The 19,319-nt window shown below is 40.2% G+C and overlaps 1 protein-coding gene and 1 pseudogene across 8 annotated transcripts in view; both read left to right on the top strand.

Annotated features, from left to right (window-relative positions):
* The window catches only part of DLGAP1 (DLG associated protein 1), an 860,924-nt gene that overhangs the window by 546,950 nt on the left and 294,655 nt on the right, over positions 1–19,319 (top strand). For all 8 annotated transcript variants that reach the window (XM_019755703.2, XM_074340269.1, XM_019755707.2 and 5 more), the window contains one exon: positions 16,871–17,899. In XM_019755703.2, coding sequence (XP_019611262.1) covers positions 16,943–17,899 — 957 coding nt within the window. In that variant the 5' untranslated portion in view covers positions 16,871–16,942. The remainder of the gene's footprint in view (positions 1–16,870; positions 17,900–19,319) is intronic.
* Positions 3,673–4,111, top strand: LOC109460396 (small ribosomal subunit protein eS27; annotated as a pseudogene).

The raw sequence follows: 19,319 nt of genomic DNA, 5'->3' as shown, positions 1-19,319 counted from the left end.
AAACACTGGGGTGAAAATGTTAAGAAGTTTTCTTTGCAAAACTTCACAGCCACAGGTTAAAGAGTATTGCAAATCTCTGAAGAGAGGCTATAATAGCCAGCTTCCCCCAAACATATTGTACCAAATGTCTTTTTTTATAGAATCTCTCTGAGGACTAGAGATCCACAGAACACACTTTGGGGAAATTATGGCCCAGCTATTTTTATGGTCCTTTCTAGATCCAATTTCACTGTTTTGCTGGGGCCTACATGGTTGACTCATTGAGACTTTTAACAAACAATGTATTAGAAATGCCCAGAGAAGCAACGGGGATTATGTTTAAAAGACAAACCTTTCTTTTTACCAGAACCTTCTTTTGATGTTTTCTTTGGCACCAAGTAATGATTACCACTAAACTTGTCATTACAAAGAAATTTGTGTACAGTACTGGTATTGATAGAGGTGAATTCCAAATTATCTATTTTAGTTATTTGGTTCCTCCCTTTACGCACACACATTTCAATTGTCTTGATTATTTTTCTAATGTCGGAAAGGACTATATAGAGAAATCAGAGCTGTGATTAAAGATAATAATAATAATAATAAATAGAGTTGGGGTTTTCTATCAAAAAAATTGTAAATTCATGCACATCCAGAAAATGTGTTTATTTCTACCAAATGGGTAGGGTGCATATTTCTATTCCTTTTATATTTTATGCACAAGGTGTAATTGAGAAACAGCCAAAGTATATCTTGAAAGACTGAATGACCTCAAGACTTCTTAAAGAGTGAATAACATTTTAGTGCATTATCAGCTAAGAACTGCACTCACCTTTGCTTTAATTCTGTCTCTTCCTCAAATGCTGATCCATTAAGTGTTAAAGGGTAAAAGATAAGTGTGTTTTCCACTTGTTTGAATAGGTTCTTTAATCATCACTGAAAATCCACTGAATGGCTACTCCAAGAATGCTTATGATTGATGCCATTACAGTCTAACTCTATAGATTGAAGTTCAGAGGTGGGACCAGATGAAGTCCATGGACTCCGTTTTGCTGGTAGCATCCTCAGAGGCCCAGCCTGCCCTTGGCTTAACTCCAAGCTTGAGGACCTCCAAAAAATAAATAAAATTCCTAAAATTCTATTTCCTTAAGGGTTTAGGTCATTCTTCTTTTTTAATTTTAATTGTTTGGGGGGGAATATTGGGGAACAGTGTGTTTCTCCAGGGCCCATCAGCTCTAAGTCATTGTCCTTCAATCTAGTTGTGGAAGGCACAGCTCAGCTCCAAGTCCAGTTGCCATTTTCAATCTTTAGTTGCAGGGGGCACAGCCCACCATCCCATGCAGGAATTGAACTGGCAACCTTGTTGTTAAGAGCTCGCGCTCTAACCAACTGAGCCATCCAGCCGCCCCTCTGGAAGCTCAGTGGCAGCTCGTTGTCTTCAATCTAATTGTGGAGGGCGCAGCTTACTGGCCCATGTAGTAACCGAACCGACAACCCTATTGTTCAGAGTTCGCACTCTAACAAACTGAGCCATCCGGCTGCTCCAGGTTAGGTCATTCTTAATCCAAACTAGCATTGCTGCAGGGTTTGTGGACTTAACCAGGCCTAGTGCCACCCACCATATAGTATGGCCACTGTTGACCACAGAATAACCCACACCTGTTCTAGACTATACCCTGTACTGCTGGTCTCAGTGGAGCAAGGCTGCATGCCCTGTTTAGCATCTGTCTTGGTGGTACCCTGCAAATCGAGACTGATCTCACATGCAATTCTTCACAGCCTTCGGTTACTGAGAGTATTTTTTCACACTTAATGTAAATGCTGTCCCTGAGAGCGGATCACCCCAATTCCTTCGGTGGTGTAAGAAGAACAAAAGGGAATTCTCATCAGAGTATGATCAGGAAGGAAAACACTTTCCTCCAGCCCAGAGTTGTAGGCTTGATTTTTGGTGTTTCCTTATGAAAGTGATCCATCCCTCTGAGAGATCAAGCAAATAAAGGTTCACTAAGGCCAATAGTTAGTCCCAGAATAATCTTTTATTTTTGTTCTGTGTGTGTGTGTGTGTCTGTGTGTGTGTGTGTGTTGCTGAATAGTTATAGACATACTAACCTATGCCTTTGCCATTTCAATATTGCTATTTTTCTAGTGAGGCATCTGGCAGGAAACACAACAACAAATTAAAGGTTAGAGGCAACTATTGTAGAAAGATCTTCTTTGAAATGTGTTCCACGAAAATATCACTTCACCCTGGAAGGAATGGTCACCCTAAGTAGCCCACAGATAGCTTTCTTCAATGTTTCTATAAATAGCTAACAATATTATACCCAGTGGAGTAGACTATGTACTACAAATATGGCCGTTAATGTTTATGGTTGTATCTAAGGTTAAGGGAATTTTAAAGGGTGTGATTCCTCTGACGTTTGAAACATATGCTGCAAAGAACCTAGGGACTGTTTCGCCTGTGCATATTTGCAGTGTGCACACTGTACTAGTCATACATAAATTTATGTGTATCCAAACATTATATTTATAGTCCTATCTAAATTTTCTTGCCCCTAAAATGGAAGGATTTGGACTAGAATATAAATATCATTAATTTGAAAGATATTTTTAAATATTAGATATCTTAAAAAAAAAAAAGAGGTAGTTTTCTTCAAATTGGATGAATTAACATATTCAAATTCCCAGTGAGCTTTCCCTTCTGCTGAGTTTGCTGTCCATTTCTTCTCTGAAGTAGCATTTGTAAGAAGTGTACTGATTTTCTACATTTCCTTCCCTCAGTATATCCCCAAATATCACCATTCATTTATTAATTCAGTCAGTAAGATATTTAGTCAACAAAAATAGGGTGGGGGTAGAAAGAGGTGTAAGAATTGGTTCTTGCCTACCTAGAACTTGAAATCTAAAAGAGAAAATAGGGCATTTAGGAAAATCCTGAAAGAATACCTTAAATATAATGTACACATGATGAAAGTTTCCCCTCAGGAAAAGTGCTGTCAGAGGTTAGAGGTAAGGCAGATCACCCCCAGATGGAATGAACAACAACAAAAAAAGGCTTCATTAGAGGGAGGATATTTGAACAGAACTTAACAGATGAGTAGGATTCTGAGTGCTTTCAAGTTCAAGTCTCAGGGTCAAGAAGATACCAAGTATCACCTAGGAATCACAAACATTCATGCGGTTTACGTAAAGGAACTTGGTCTAATGTATTTGGAAAGACAGATTTGAGCCAACTTTTGGAGGAACTTGAATGTCTGAAGTCAGGACATTTATTGCTAAGTTAGAAGGAAGCATGGCACATTTATGAGAGGTTATGCTCATGCATGAGGGAGCTGGGCAGAAGGTAGAGGCAGGAATATAGCTCAGAATATGAGATAACTGCAATAATACAAACTGGAGGCAGTTGTGGAAGTTAGAGAAGTCAAAAGATGAGTGGATGCAAGTGACATTCATTTATCCCTTAAATTAACATTTAATGAGCACCTGCTGTATGTTGGTGTTTTCCAAACACCCATCATTTATATACCACCATCATGATTTTTGCTATCTCCACTTTTATTGGTATTATTTTTTTACTTAATACTTTTCTACAAAGACTCATTTTTAATTTAAATATTTTTGTTTGTTTGTTGGTTTGTTTGTTTAAGAATCTTGATGTCATTTCCATTTGCCTTGCCTCCAACAGAAGTTAACTAAAAATAAGAACAAGGAAAACAATTTACTCAGGTAGATGCTGTGCCTGCTGAAGCCTGCTTAAAAGGGAAGAAAGGCAAAAAGACTTGTTGAGAACATATCATCAAGAAACAGGGCCTTTCCAGCAGTGACGACCTCCCCACGAGAATATGCCTCTTGCTAAGGATCTCCTTCATCCCTCTCCAGAAGTGGAGAAGAGGAAACACAAGAAGAAGTGCCTGGTGCAGAGCCCCACAATTCCTACTTCATGGACGTGAAATGCCCAGGATGCTATAAAATCATCACCATCACTACCACCAACTTTAGCCATGCACAAACAGTAGTTTTGTGTTTCGGTTGCTCCACGGTCATCTGTCAGCCTACAGGAGGAAAAGCAAGGCTTACAGAAGGATGCTCCTTCAGAAGGAAGCAGCACTAAAAGCACCCTGAGTCAAGATGAGTGAGAAACCATCCAATAAATACATTTTGGATTTAAAAAAAAAGAAACAGAGATTTTTCTGCCTTGATTAAACTAAATGAATTTAAATAATTAAAATAGAAATAACTTTTTCACTATGCAATTCACTGCCGCCATTCGAGGGTACTTTGCTCTAGACCCACAACTATGCTAGGCGCTGAGAATGCAAAGGTGAACTTCACTTTCTGTTCTCAGAGAGCTCAGCTGAGTAGAAAGATAGGAATTACACGAATGAACACTGCATAGTGCAAGAAGAAAAATCTAGTGTGCTCTGGACATCCTAGGATACTACTGGCCAGTTGAGAGCTTGAGGTGTTCCTCTTAGACTTCTCACTCAGCTCATTATTACTTGGATATTAAATTCTAATTGTAGGGTATAATTTAATTCCCACTCCATGTGTAGGCTGCTTCCCTCTAGTTGCTGAGAACAAGCATAATACCTACCTGTATTTTCTGAGAAAACAAAATGAAGGGGGGAGATATCTTAAGCTGAGCAGAAATCTTAAGATATGGTGGGAAATATCCCATGTAGGCAGAAAAATATTGCCACAAATGAGGATACAGAAGGCTGTTGATCAGGTATCAGATCCTTCTCCACTGTCAGAGCTATAGCCTGTGATGAATCAACCTTTCAGCACAGCCCAAGCTCAGGTGTCTGAGAGCTGGGAGCATGGAGGCCACTGTCCCTTGGCAACCAACTCCTAAGTTCCTTCATGTGATTCAGCTTTTACAGTTTTAGATTATAAAGTTCATTATTGATGAAGAGTAGACTGGGGGCAAAGCAGAAAGTGTGCTGACCCTAAGTATAACTGTGGCTGCCTCATATCGAAAGAAGAGAAAACTAGAAAGAAGGGAGATGAGTGTAGAAATCAGTGGCAGAGTTTCATTGCATATGACAATGTGAAAGGTAAATGGGAGATGATGGAGCAGGGGAGCTGTTGAATTTTGAAGACTGAATAGGAATTATCTAGTCAGTGAAGGGCATTCCCCGAATGGAGGAAGTAAGCACTGTGCAAAATTCATAAACAACACTGAAAGCAAGATGGGTAAGAAAGACTGCACATGGTCTGGGGTTTGAGGGAGCAGTGAGGGAGTAGAGGTGAGGATGGAGGATGTTCACTGCAAGGCCATGAGGGGCTGCACATGCTATGTAAGGGGCTGGATTTTATTTTGAAGGAAATGGAGGCAGTTTTGTGCAGGGAAGACACATGATCAGATCAGATTAGGAATATCATTCTGAAGGAATGTGGAAGATGAAGTAGAGGGAGTAATGGAAGGGGCAGTGGCACGTGGATAAAAATCTTTTTTTATCGTTTGTAAATATATTTTTTTTTTGCCTGTTTTGCTGTTATCAGTACCCACAAACAAAATAAGGGATAACCAAGGCAGGATTTTGTTCCATCCGACTCCCACAAAGGAGAAAATAGCTTCCTGAAGTCAAATCCTTTTCTCTTCTAACAACTCAATCTAATAGAACACAATCGTGTGTGGTCCCTCCCGCATCCCAAAGGCATAATGTTCCTCTTTTACCGGTCTTGGAAGATCCACTCAGATTGTTTATGGGACACTTAACCGAGCTAGCAAGCTGATGGGGCTTTTTTCCCTACGTTTGTTTTATTCATTTGTTGAGCACTGACTGTGCCTGGCATTGGGCTAGCTGCTGAGCAATCAGGTTCCTTAAGGAGTTCACATTGGATGGAAGGCAGAATAACGTGCAAATAACTACTCTCCAGTGAGGCAAATGCTTAAAAAGTGCTACAATGCTGTTCTTTCCGAAGGGCTGTGAATATCCAGATACAGGAATCAGTAGTGGAGGGAGGAGAGATAGTGAGGTTTCCTGAGCAGAGGATCTGTTGGCTTGGATGAAAAATAAAAATGTCATGTGTTGGTATACACACAAGAGTTGTAAGTAGCCTCAAACTTCCAGCACTTGCAGGAGAGAGAAACTATGTCACCCATAACAGATTCCCTCTTCGTCTCTGTTTCCGGTTCTCTCTTGGGAGGATAGAAGGAGATTTCCCCTGTGTAGTCCTCCATTACTCATGGATCCAGTTTTGCACTATGATTAGTTACCCTTGGATTCCAACACTTTTTGCAGAGTTCTTAATCGTGCTTATAAACGCATGTTTACAGAATTTATTTTTTCATGTTTTTTCACATACATTCAGTGACCCAGAGCAATTCTCAGGGTCTAAAACTAAAAATAAATCTATATCGAAAGCTTAAGTTAAATAATTCTACAGAGATTTCCTCATCTAAAAGTCACAGAATGTTGACCATGTTTAAAACCCATGATATAGCTGTATGGCAAGGACCCTAACAAGAGAACTCTTGCAATTTATAGGGCTGGTGCCACTAAGAGAGCTTCCCCAAAGAGAGAGGGGAAAATGAAAGAGACAAAGAGAGCAATACATTTCTAAGTAGACATAAACAAAGACTGGGATAGTAAAAGAAGACGCCCTGTTCCTAGTTAAAGATGCTAAGTGAAGTTAAAGATGCTAGAATGAAGACAGATTGAAGCAATGGTGAGGACATTTTCTGAAATCTGACCAAGCTGGGCATCTTGTGTAGAGAGTAAGAAGTAGGACCAAAGCATTCCGGTTTTGAATGTCATTTCCTAAGTAAGCATCTAAAAGGTTTCTTCAAGTCTAAAATGAACTACTAATATTTTCCTGCAAGCAGCATCCTTTTAACATTTCCATTCCCATTTGAAGCCACTTCTCATCCGACTTACACACTTAGTTCTTGCGATCACCACCAATTGCTCATGCTCAGATCTGGTCTGCTGGAATTTTAGGCCACCCGTTCACTTGGCTGGGAATTAAAATGTATAATCCTACTTAAATAGAATTTTGTCTTGACACAGATTCAGGTAGAGAAACAATACCCCTCAGGGGTCAGAAGAAAAGCTGTTAAGGGCAGTAGTTACTAAAGAGAGAAATAGTGTAGGCTGGTCATCAGATGCCATAGCAATGAAGCATTTATTGTGCGTTCTCTCCCCCTGCTTTGTCTTTCATTTTATTATAGGCCTTTACTTGCTTACCAGTGTAATGTAGGATGCCTCCCTGAACAATGTCAATTGCCACCCCACTCACTCCACTCCACGCTAGCGTTAGCAAATGATGAGGAAAAAGGGCCATGAAGAAATTGAAATTTTTCAGGTTAAGCTTTGAGATGTGCAGGAAAAAAGGAATTTTTTTTATGGAAAAGTTCATAAATTCTGAATTTCTAAATTTTTTCCTTTTAAATGGCCTATCTAAAAGTATATATAATGTATATATTAAGTATGTGTCTATGCTCTGAAATATGTATGTAATCTCCGTGGTTTCAATTATTGTTAGACAATTTCTAATTCTTGTTAGACAATAATAATAATAGATAAATAATCCTATTTCCATTTGATGTTGGAATGCATCATATTTCTCCCATGTCTTCCTGCCCCCTGCAATTGTGCTTACACAATTTACGCAGCCATATTCTGCAGCCTTAGTGGCATCCCGTCATATGTTGAGTGACAAAGACACTTTGTCATTGATAGTGGTGCACAGTGCAAGATCTAGAATCTGACTTCCTGGGTTGACTCTGTGCCTCATTCCTCTCCTGTGGAAAATGAAGATGATAAGTGTACTTACTTCACAGGGAACCTGTGACAATTAGATGGGATAATACACATAAAGTACATAGATCAGGGTCTTGCACATAGACATATCTATCTGCCTAATGTTTGCTGAAATATACTAATGAACACAAACTTTATTAAACTGCCTCTTTAATGAATAAGCCAAAATTTTTGTAGAATTTTCAGTGCCACTGGGTCAGCAAAGAGATTATAAAAGACTACTTATGGAAGGCATTTTATATGTTATCACCTGACAAGTTATATGATATAATTATCACTTTTTTGTACATTATATATTGATTTACTGTCTGTCTCCCCACATAAGAATGTACTTTCCATTAAGGTATGGACTTTTTGAGTTGTGCTCACTACTGGAGCCCTGGTCCTCTAGAACTATAACCTGTCACTTTGTAGATGCTCAATAAATATTTGTGGGGGGGGGGGGAGGAATATATGAATGTTAGCTCTTTTGTAGATAGCTGAAAAGTGATTGTCTACATTGGCCTACTTCTATATCTAGGCTAAAAACATTATCCACATATTGCATAATGGTCCATGTGGTGGAGAGAAAGGGGCCTGAGAAGCTGTGGGCTTGGACTTAGCAGAATTCGCAGGGCAACATCTTTAACTTGTACAAAGTTGCTGAGTTGTGACAAGATCTCAGGGTCACCTACCTATTGGTACCTGTAGATGCACATTCCCAGGGAGCAGTTTGCTAGTTGGCTTGCTGAATGTTTATTTAATGTTTAAGCTGGATGAGTCTTCCTGTATCAAAAAGAGGCAGTATGATGAAGTATGATAGTACTGTCCTTTTTTTTCTTTTTTTTTTTTTCTTTTAGCAGCTAAACTTTTCTTCAAAGGAAAGTCCAAAAGCTGTGGAGATCCACTGGTTGCAGGGTGGTCCCTGCCATGCTGCCTCCAGCACCCTCAAGTTTCTTGAAGCTATTTTGGGGCAGGAGGAACATGTGCTTTAAGTTTCACAGACCCAGGTTCAAGTCCCAGCTTAGCTGCTTACTAGTTGTGCTCCTTGGGCAAGTTATTTAACTTCTGTGAACCTATTTCTTTATCTGTGGAAAAGAGAAAGAGAAATCATGCCACGCTTGCAATGGTTACAAAAGAATGTATATTGAGTTCCTAGCACATACTAGGCCTGTAATAAAGCAAAGCTTGTGTTTCACTGGATTCAGAAATACCAGTGAGAAAATTCCACAGCTTATTGAGGACTTTGTAGCATACTACAGAAAACATCTTCCCTCATGAATTCAATTTATTAGCAGAAAGGTTCTAACCAAAAAGGCCCCTGTCTTCAGAGATGTGTATAGAGAGACGCCGACGTGGAGTTTTCTACAACAGTTCTTCAGTCATTGCCATTGTATCTCAAGAGCCCCTAATTGCTGAGAGGCCTGAAGGAGGATGAACGAGCCACAGGACACAGGCAATTCATTAGGCATTGCTCAAAAACTTACCAGCTCGCACACACGAGAGGCACATTATCCCCAGTACAAAGGTAGTCATTTCATTGACAAGTTATCACATTTTTACATGAAAATATGTTTCCCAAGCAGGAGATGTCCCATTCATGTATTGTTTTGGCTAACATTGGGTGTGTACTGTGTCAGGGACTTTCCCAGGAAATGGTGATGTGAAAATGAGTGACACCCTCATGCCCACTAGAATCTCATAGTCTACTGAGAGAGATATAAATATAAGAAAATAAATTACAGCAAACATAAGCATTTCCAGTGCCTGGTGGAGGTATGAATAATGTGCTGTGTGAGAATACACTAGACAGTTGGTAACTTTGTCTCTGGGATTCAACAAAGCCTTCACTGAAAAAAGTGGCAGTGGAACTGGGGCTTTGAAGGAAAAGTATGAGTTTGGCCTAGTGGAGGAAAGGAAGATGTGCATTCCAGGAAGAATGGCGGATGTGAGAAACAGAGAGTCTAGTTCAGAAGTTTTCAAACTGTGGTTGCTGGACCAGCATCAACATCGCCAGGGAATTTGTTGGAAATGCAAATTCTTGAGAACCAACCCCGAAGCTGAGGACCAGGTCCAGCAACCTGTGTCTTAACCAACCCTCCAGTGGATTCTTATGCACTCTCAGGCTTGAGAAACGTTGTTCCAGTCATTTGACAATATCAAGTGAAAGAAAAAATATATTAACAAAGTATTTATATTTACATAATACAGAGATATGTGGATAAACATAGATTTGCCATCCCCACTCCATCTTTTTTCACAAACAATTGGTTTACAAAATTATATAGATCATGAAAAAGGATAAAATATACATTCAATGGAAAGGTAATGAAAGTAGAATAAAAGTAGAAAACTAATAAAACCATACTATTTTGTCATAAATTTCCTAATAAATTTCATGGTATTCAAAGCACAAATGGAAACATAGTCACCTTACAAGAGTTACAGTACCTGCAAGATTAACTGACCGTTGTAGAACACACAGCCTTGCTAATACTAAGACCTGAGATGGATTTCCTCCATGGCGCCTCATTCAAAAGACACTCTTTGTGAAGACAGATGACATCCAATAGGAAAAAGCATGCAAGCATAAATACCTGTTTCTTACAACTTTCTTCCATAGGCCAGTGACTTAATATCAAAGAGAAGCTGTGTGAAAGGAACCTTAATGAAATCAGGTTTGCAACTCTCAGATGATCTGACTCCCATCTGGATGGTATCATCATAGATGAAAGCAAATGTAAAAAAGCCAAAGGAGAGATGAAATGCTTAGACTTGAACAACATGTAGAACAAGCACTACACATCATCCTAAGAAGCTCATCTCTGAAGAATATGCTGCTCTAGACTCTCAAAGCCTTCTAAATTGAGATGCCTTATATTCCTTAATTTTTGCACCTTGGAGATTTGTTGTTTTCAAAAGGTTTGTCTTGGTACATTACATATGCAACATATACCACACAATTTGATGCTTGATTAGATTCTGACTTATTCTCTGATTATTTCACTTTTATGTGGTTTATTTTCTCAATGAGTTCGTGAATTATGTAAAACCTCTCACTTCCATATTTCCTGTAGCACAGGGAATAAATAATTGCTTCTTTTAGATCTTCTTGCCTCTCCTCACCCCTAAAGCTAGTCTCTCTACAGCCAGAGAAGCATTTAATATAGGTATGGTTGTGTCACTGCCTGGTTTAAATCACTCTCATAGAGCACCACCACCTGCAAAGTAAGTCCCATGTACTATAATGTTGTAAAGACTATGTAGAGTGTCAGATCCATACTAAACTTACCGGGAGGATCACTTCATGGATTATATAAATGCCTAACCACGGTGCTGTACATCTGAAACTAATATAAAGTAATATTGAATGTCAACTATAATTATATATGTATATACATATATACATATATAATTATATATATGCATAAGTATATACAGAGGGTGCCAAAAAATGTATACACATTTTAAGAAAGGAAAAAACTGTATTGAAATTGTAATACTCAATATATACTGATAACAAAAGATGAATATAAGTCATGTTTGACTTCTGCAATTAAAAGAGATGCTCAAAGTGGTTACCATCAGCATAATTTTAATACAGTTTTTTTCTTTTTTAAAATATGTATACATTTTTTTTTGCACCTTCTATATATATACATAACCAGGGGATGTGAAGTGCAGCATGGAGAATATAATCAATGGTACTGTAATAGCTATGTACGATGTCAGAGGGGTAGTAGACTTGGTGGGGTTATCACTTTGTGAGGGGTATAAATGTCTTATCATTGTGTTGTTTTGTACACCTGAAACTAAAAATAATAAAAATTAAATTTAAAAAAATGTTTCCAGGATTTGGCCCTGATTACCTACCTATCTCACTTAAGAATAGGTTCAGGTGATTTGTCAGAAAACAAAATAACAGAGGCATAGACAAAGATAAAGGTCTTTTCCCCCCACATAACCAAGATGCAAAGGTACACATCCAGGGAGGAAATGGTCCTCCACTGTGGCCAGGTCCTTTCTCTTGTGCTGCTGTCATCCTCCAACTGTAATCCCACCTCATGTACAAGATCACTGCTCAGCCAGCCCTTAGGTCTGCAGTTCAGCCAGGGAAAGGATAAAAAAGGGTATGCCCTTCACTTCAGACACATTTTCCAGAAATTGCCTATGCCATTTCTAATTACATTCCATTCGCCAGAATTAGTCCCCTGTCCACATCTAGGAAGACTTGGAAACGTGGTCATTATTCTGGGACTACATTATAGTCTTCAATAAGGGAATCCTTTCTTTCTCTTAAGTTGACTATTATAACCTGCCAGGGCAGGTCGCATGGAGGGAAGCCAAAAAGGACACTTGACCCTGAAAAGATTTCTTCTTCCTGAGGTCTCCCCAAACCAGACATAGTGCTCCCTGTTCTCCTGGGCAGGGTCCCCCTATGTTGTCCTTTCTAAAGCAAGTCATGATTGCCTGGCTGTCAGTCTCACTGAATAAGAGAGTGGAGCCCTTCACATGGCTCTTCTGTTTGCATGTAAAGAAAAACCAAGAACAGCAGCTCTAAATAAAGACATGCACAGAAATCAAAATGAAGTAAAGGTTTGCCAGCTTTGCAAGATTATTTTCCCTCTTGTCAGCATCTTCCAATATGTGGTTTGTTTGGTTTTTCCTTGGATCTGATAAATTACCTACCTTTAGAATTCCCTTTCCAGTGCTGGATCATTCTTGCTTTGGTCATCATCTGTACAGCAATGCTTGTGCTCTGGCTGAGGGAACTCTGTAAAATCCAGGTGCATCCCACACTCAAAGCTCATCTCATGGTAGCTGATATAGTCAACAAATTTTCCACGCCCAAAATCAGGACATGTTGTCTGATAGTCAAGTCGAAATTAGGAATTCACCGAAACATAATTTTGAAGTCACGGTGAGGAAGAAAAAATGAGATGATCACCATAGTTATAGAAACCCTGATGAAGTCACGTTGACCCACACCCCTACCCTTGCTCAAAGAAGAAGGCATGAAAGGCAATTTCCCTTTCTATTTTCAGAAATCTTTTATGGCCACTTAAAGTCTAATTTAGGGGGTCTGAAAGCTTCATTATCCAAGAATATCGAAGACAACAAGAATTGTTATTTATCTTTTTTCGTGATTAGGTCATGTCTCTCTAAGCACATCACAAGCCCTTTCGTCCTTAGGGATTTGCAATCTGCATGTGGTTGTCTGCAGCAGCAACACCCGGCCCTGTCCAGGAGGGATACCCAGTCACAGTACAGGCTGGAACAAGTGAGGTATATGGATGCCACTTATAAACATTAATTAAGAGAAGGGAAAACAGTGTGCCGGAAAGGGAGTTTCAGAGCAAGGAAAGAGGAAAATGAAGAATGAGAGAAGGAAGAGCAGGATGTCCACGGTAGATACCACTAGCACTTGTTTAGCCACTGAGGGATTTAAATCATCTACCCCTGCTCACTAAGAAGTCACAGAATGTGTTGCTTTATTTGATGATCACAAATTAATCTATTTCCCTTTTTTAAAATGACAAGATTGTAGAAGAGAGGGTAATTTTGTTTTTTATAGAAAGGGACAAGGAGTCATTTATTTGGCCTTAACCAGAAAGACTGAGCATTTAGAAATGTTTATGATTGTGTGTTGTCATTTCCTCATGACCTTATGTGTCCAAATCATAGAGAAAAAGGATCAAGATCTCAACATCTTTTTACAAATATGAAGTAAAGAAGGAGGAAAGTTAACTTATTTATCCTTAATACAATTTATTACCCTCTAAGAAAATATAAGTGTTTGTTACTCTGCTGAAGATAGCCCACTTAAATTTGAGTAAAAATTACACCATGTATGTTTCATTTACAAAATTCATCACTGGTTACAGTATTTAACTAATTCATCATTAATGGCTTTAAAAAGGCTCTTTGTTTGCTAGCTTATCCTCAGGTAACATCATCTTACATGAAATAGTGTTCACATATTAAAGGCAACTACATACTGAATAGACGGTTCAAATAATCTTGTACATTTTAGAGTAAATATGTATAATTCATGTTTTCAGCTCTTGCCAGTGGCACATTTTATTTAGCAGAGAATATCTACCCAAGACCCAGCTGCTTCAGAAGGAAAGTTTGAAGCATTATTTCATATATTGAGATTCTTTCATGTGTAATCATAAGGCTTACAAGTATTATGGGACTATTATCCCATTGGATTGTTGTTTTTGTTTTTTTATTTTTAAATCTATATTTAAGTGGTAAAAATGTCTTTGACAAGACCTGTTTTATAGAAAGAGTCTCCCTTATGCAGCAGATTTTTCCATATACTCATGAATTAGTTTGTGCCACAGTTTTGCTGGTCAAAAACATGTATTTAACCCTCTTGTAACGGTCCTTGCCACAGCCTCTTCTTGGGATCATAACTTCATAAAAGCAGTTCCAATGTAATTTATGCTAAAATTTCCTTTTCATTAGTCTTTCCTCAGTCGGCAAGATTTGATCCACAGGTATCATGAGTCCTGCTTTCCCTTTTGTCCCTTCAGGTGTCAATTTCTTGCTTTCCTTCAAACAGATTATCCTCTGTCTGTTTGACAACCCTATAGTCAGCAGGCCAGGCACTCTTCAGACTTTAACTTCAAGGCAGGTAGAGCTTTGAAAGGTGGGACATTTTGGGGTGGGTTGTGGAGAGTCAGAAGTTGAAGACTGATGATTGGCAGAAGGAGTATTCACCTGCCTGTCTTCTGCCTCGCGCTGAAAACTACTGGTCCCTGGAATGCCTGTGAGATGGTCCCTTCCTTTCTTCTCTGGCTCTCGCCCTTCCCTTGTTACACAGTCATATTGCCACTCAATAGATATGACTTGAATCACAGTACAGACTACTTTGGGGGATTTTGCATTCATGTATTAGTTTATTGAATAAATATTTTACTGAGATCCCCCATCAGAAAAGCACTTTTCTGGGCATGGAATGTGTAAAACGTAGTCCCTACCTCAAACAGCTAATAATTTAGTAAACCAAACAATTTTGAAAGAGTCTGGTAATTAAAACCTCCCATCAGTTTTCCTGGGAGATTAATCCAGAAACTGAGAGACTAGAAGAGAGAAAGTAGCTTCTTAAACATGGGTAGAGATTTTCAACATTATCAGAACTCCCACATATAGTACCTCCCATGGAATAGACAAGAGCTGACCTCTCAAAAGTCCATGGTTCTCTTCATTAGGCCATGTATGTATTTTATTTTGTTGCTGTTGTTGTTCTTTTCAATTAAACCATTTATCTCTCCCTCTCTGAATATGTGAAATGACATTTGTGATAATTTAGAAAGTCACACTGGCTTTTCAGTACTTTTTTTTTTTTTTGAGATATAATTGACATATTCCATTATATTAGTTTCAAGTTATGACACACTAATTCAATATTTGTATATACAGTTGATCCTTAAACAATGCATGGGGCATCAGGAGTGCCAACTCCATGTAATTGAAAATATATGTATAACTTTTAACTCCCTCAAAACTTAACCACAGTCAGCCCTTCACATCCACAGATTTAACCAATAGTGGCTTTAAAACAGTATTTTTAATTCACTGTTGGGCATCCAAGATTGGGAAACTGCAGTTGGGACTGCGAAAATACTATTTTTGATCCATGATTGGTTGACTCCATGATGCAAAACCCACAAACGCAAAACCCATGGATACAAAGGGCCAACTGTATTTATTGAAAAATATCTGTCTATAAGTGTACCTATGCAGTTCAAACCCATATTGTTAAAGGGTCAACTGTATTGTGAAATGATCACCATGATAATTCTAGTTAACATCCATCACCACACAGTTATAAATTTATTTTTCTTGTGATAAAACTTTTACAATCTACTCTGAGGAAAACTTCATATGGCAATTTTTGTATTGCGGAAAGCTTTAAAAATTATTAGGCTGTCAATAGGAACTTGGTCAGCTACTGAGAACACACTGTTAGAGTAGGAAAATACTCTGCCCAGTGGAGCTACAGCCTCTGTTACTAAAGCCCGGGAAAGACCTGTGCTCAGAATGAACAGAGTTCCCACAGGTGGATGGATCTGCAGGAGTCGCTTCTCTCCCAGGCTGAGCTGACCCTCAGACCCAGGTGTTTCATGTCCTCAGGAACATTCAAGGGCCTTTCCTTTGGCCATCTTGCTATTGCTTGTGAACATTTAACCAGAAACCTTTAAACCAGGAAGAGCAGATGCCATGATATTGAAACTAGCCAACTCAAGCTTACTTGTTCTACAATTGCTCTGTTTGTTAACCCTCTGATGACAGAAATACAGGGACAGATTTTCTCTACAACTCTGATTTATTTGCCATATTGTTATTTTTTTTTCAACTATAATTACTACGGGTGAATTGCTTATGTGCTGTAATTGTTACCACAATTAGAAAATTCTAATTTTCCCATTAGAATTCTAATGGGAAAGCATGTGATAGAAGATAGAAAGATACCTTCTCAAGTTACAAGGTGCCAGTAGCCTCTTTCATTTATGTTTTTTTGTTGTTGTTTTTTTCCACTCACATTTGTAGAGTGCTTACTATGTGTCTATGTGGCTGGCCTGGTTTTAGGGATGTGGGTGTAATTGACTAAAAGGTAGGCTGGCCTGCCAGGAACTAAAGATACCCTGGAAGGTCCAGAGCTTAGAGCATACATGCTGTGGAAGCACAGAGGGGTACTAGATTTCTCTGCAAAGGAGTATCAGCAAAGCCATCCCAAAGAAACTGAGCCCTTCTAGTGTGCTAACTTTACTATTAACATACAGTTAAGAATAAAACCAGAGAAGCAAAGGAAAGAAAGACAGTTGTTGGAATCATGGATGGAGGGGTGGGTCTCTTTCAAATAATATATAAACACTTTAACATTTTTATAGTTTATTTTTCTGGGTTTGCTGGCTATCACCCCTACCGTCTCCCCATATCTGATTGGAGTGGGCTTTTCCACCCTACAGAGGTGATAGGGTTTTTCCAGCAATGCATTAAAGCTGCTTTTAGAAACAATGATGAGTTCTGCCAGAAAACAAACACAGTAGCAGACAGCACAGCAAACGAGAGCACTATCTATTTACTGAGGGACATGTTAACCATTTCCCCCCTCTTCTTCATTCCCTCAGGTCTTTGCGGGAGACAGGTCTGGAACCTAACCACCGGGTGTCCATGAACCCCGAGGTTGCACCCCCTCAGCAATGAAAGGGTTATCAGGCAGCCGCAGCCATCACCACGGAGTCACCTGTGATTCCGCCTGTGACTCGCTGTCGCACCACTCGGACCGCAAGCCATATCTGCTGAGCCCGGTGGAGCATCACCCGGCCGACCACCCTTATTACACTCAGCGCAACTCCTTCCAGGCCGAGTGCGTGGGCCCCTTCAGTGACCCGCTGGCCAGCAGTACCTTCCCGCGCAGGCACTACAATTCTCAGCAAGAGCTGAAGGACGAGTGTGCCCTGGGGCCCCGCACCCTGGCCACCAAGGCCAATCGCCTCCCCCCCAACCTCTTGGACCAGTTTGAGAGGCAGCTGCCACTCAACCGGGATGGCTACCACACACTGCAGTACAAGCGGACAGCCGTGGAGCACCGCAGCGACAGTCCTGGCCGCATCCGCCATCTGGTCCACTCGGTCCAGAAGCTCTTCACCAAGTCGCACTCTCTGGAGGGGCCATCCAAGGGCAGCGTCAACGGGGGCAAAGCCAGCCCAGATGAGACGCAGACGGTGAGGTATGGCAAGCGCAGCAAGAGCAAGGAGCGGCGTGCTGAGCCCAAGGCCCGGCCCAACACCTCCCCCGGCTGGTGGAGCTCCGACGACAACCTGGACGGCGACGTGTGCATCTACCACACCCCCTCGGGCGTGATGACCATGGGCAGGTGCCCGGACCGCTCGGCCTCGCAGTACTTCATGGAGACCTACAACACCATCAGCGAGCAGGCGGTCAAGGCCTCCCGGAGTAACAACGACGTCAAGTGCTCCACTTGTGCCAACCTGCCGGTCACCCTGGACGCACCGCTCCTGAAGAAAAGCGCCTGGTCCTCCACTCTGACGGTGAGCCGAGCCCGGGAGGTTTACCAGAAAGCCTCGGTTAACATGGACCAGGCCTTGGTGAAGTCAGAGTCGTGTCAACAAGAACGATCCTGCCAGTACCTCCAGGTACCATTTCTGTCTGGGGATGGATGTTTACACATTGTACCTGCTAAGTGTGTGGTGTCTTCTCCTGCTTCTAGTCGTGGCTTTACTGTGAATTGTCTATGTGCTGCTGAGCAAATTTTTTAACATTTCTGTGACTAAGTGCTCTTATCAGGAAACAAACTTCATCTAGTCATCCGGAGATACTAGATTTGAAAGTGCTTTGAAAAGCATGCCTATGTAAAGGCAAGGAGTTATTCTTTTTGTCTGAGGGATCATGGGATCGAGGGGAGAGGAAAGGGGAGTCTACACAGAATTTTAAAAGAACCCCGCCTTTTTACAAAAATCAACAATGACCTTTGGAATTTTGGAAAGCGTTTAATTAGATCTATCCAGAGTTGTTTTTGTTTTCAGTTGTAAAATTCTGCCTCAAGTTATTAGTTTGGGAAAATTGATCTACATCTTCACCGTTGCAAGTGCCACACCAACATTAACCACACTCCCACCAGAGCCCCCAACTCCCCAGGGCACAGGGAATCAGGATAATGTCCTTAGCCCTGAGAAGGTAGAGATCAAGCCAGTTTGGGGACCTGACAAGCACAGGTGCAGAGACCCAGTACAACAGAGAAGAGGAAGAAAAGAAGGGGGAAGCTTCCACAGAATAAAATGCAATGTGTCAGTGTATAAATCCCACACACATACAGACCCAAGGAAAGCCACTCCTTTCCTACTACAGCCTCCTCACGTTTTCCCTACTGCTCTCTAATTCACTTAAACTAGATTTCATCTGAATAAACATATCAGGGTCTTCCCTACCTCCTTCCTTTAGTATTTTCATTTTTACCAAGACACAATCCTCCATAAGAATGACCCTCATACGTATACTTCTTTTCCACAGTGTCTTTTTTCCTGTTTTTTTCCCTGCTATTCCCACCTTTTTAAAAAAGTTTTTACTGTACTATAAAAGCATAACATAATCATTTTTCACTCTCATCTTAAAAAGAAATGCTAGGGGGAAAAAAATCTTCCTCTGAAAAGTTTATCTTTTTGCTGTCTTTGAATTCCTCCTGACAAACCTCGCTCTTTGGACATGCCTCCACCAAGCCTTAAGAATATTCTAGGCTGGCTGACAATGGGCATGGACGGGGCCAAAGCTGATCTTCAAGAGTTCAGAGAGGCCACCGATGCATGGATAGTTTTCACAAACAACACACAGTTAACATGGTCAATATTTCCCACTGAAAGTAGTATTGCCCAATTTACCAAAGGTTGCTACTTGTATTCATTAAGCCATCAAAACTATTAACAGAATTCTGGAGCTAAAAGGATCATCTAATCCAAACTCTTCATTTAGCATATAAAAAACTAGACTCAAAGAAAGGTAAAGGCTTAGTGGGTTACACTGTTAGTATGTGGCAGAGGTAGGACTAGAACCCAAGTCTCT

This window comes from Rhinolophus sinicus, linkage group LG09, assembly GCF_036562045.2.
Source record: "Rhinolophus sinicus isolate RSC01 linkage group LG09, ASM3656204v1, whole genome shotgun sequence".
Lineage (NCBI taxonomy): Eukaryota > Metazoa > Chordata > Mammalia > Chiroptera > Rhinolophidae > Rhinolophus > Rhinolophus sinicus.
The sequence above is the reverse complement of the archived record's forward strand: the minus strand, read 5'-3'. Positions and strand labels throughout refer to the sequence as shown.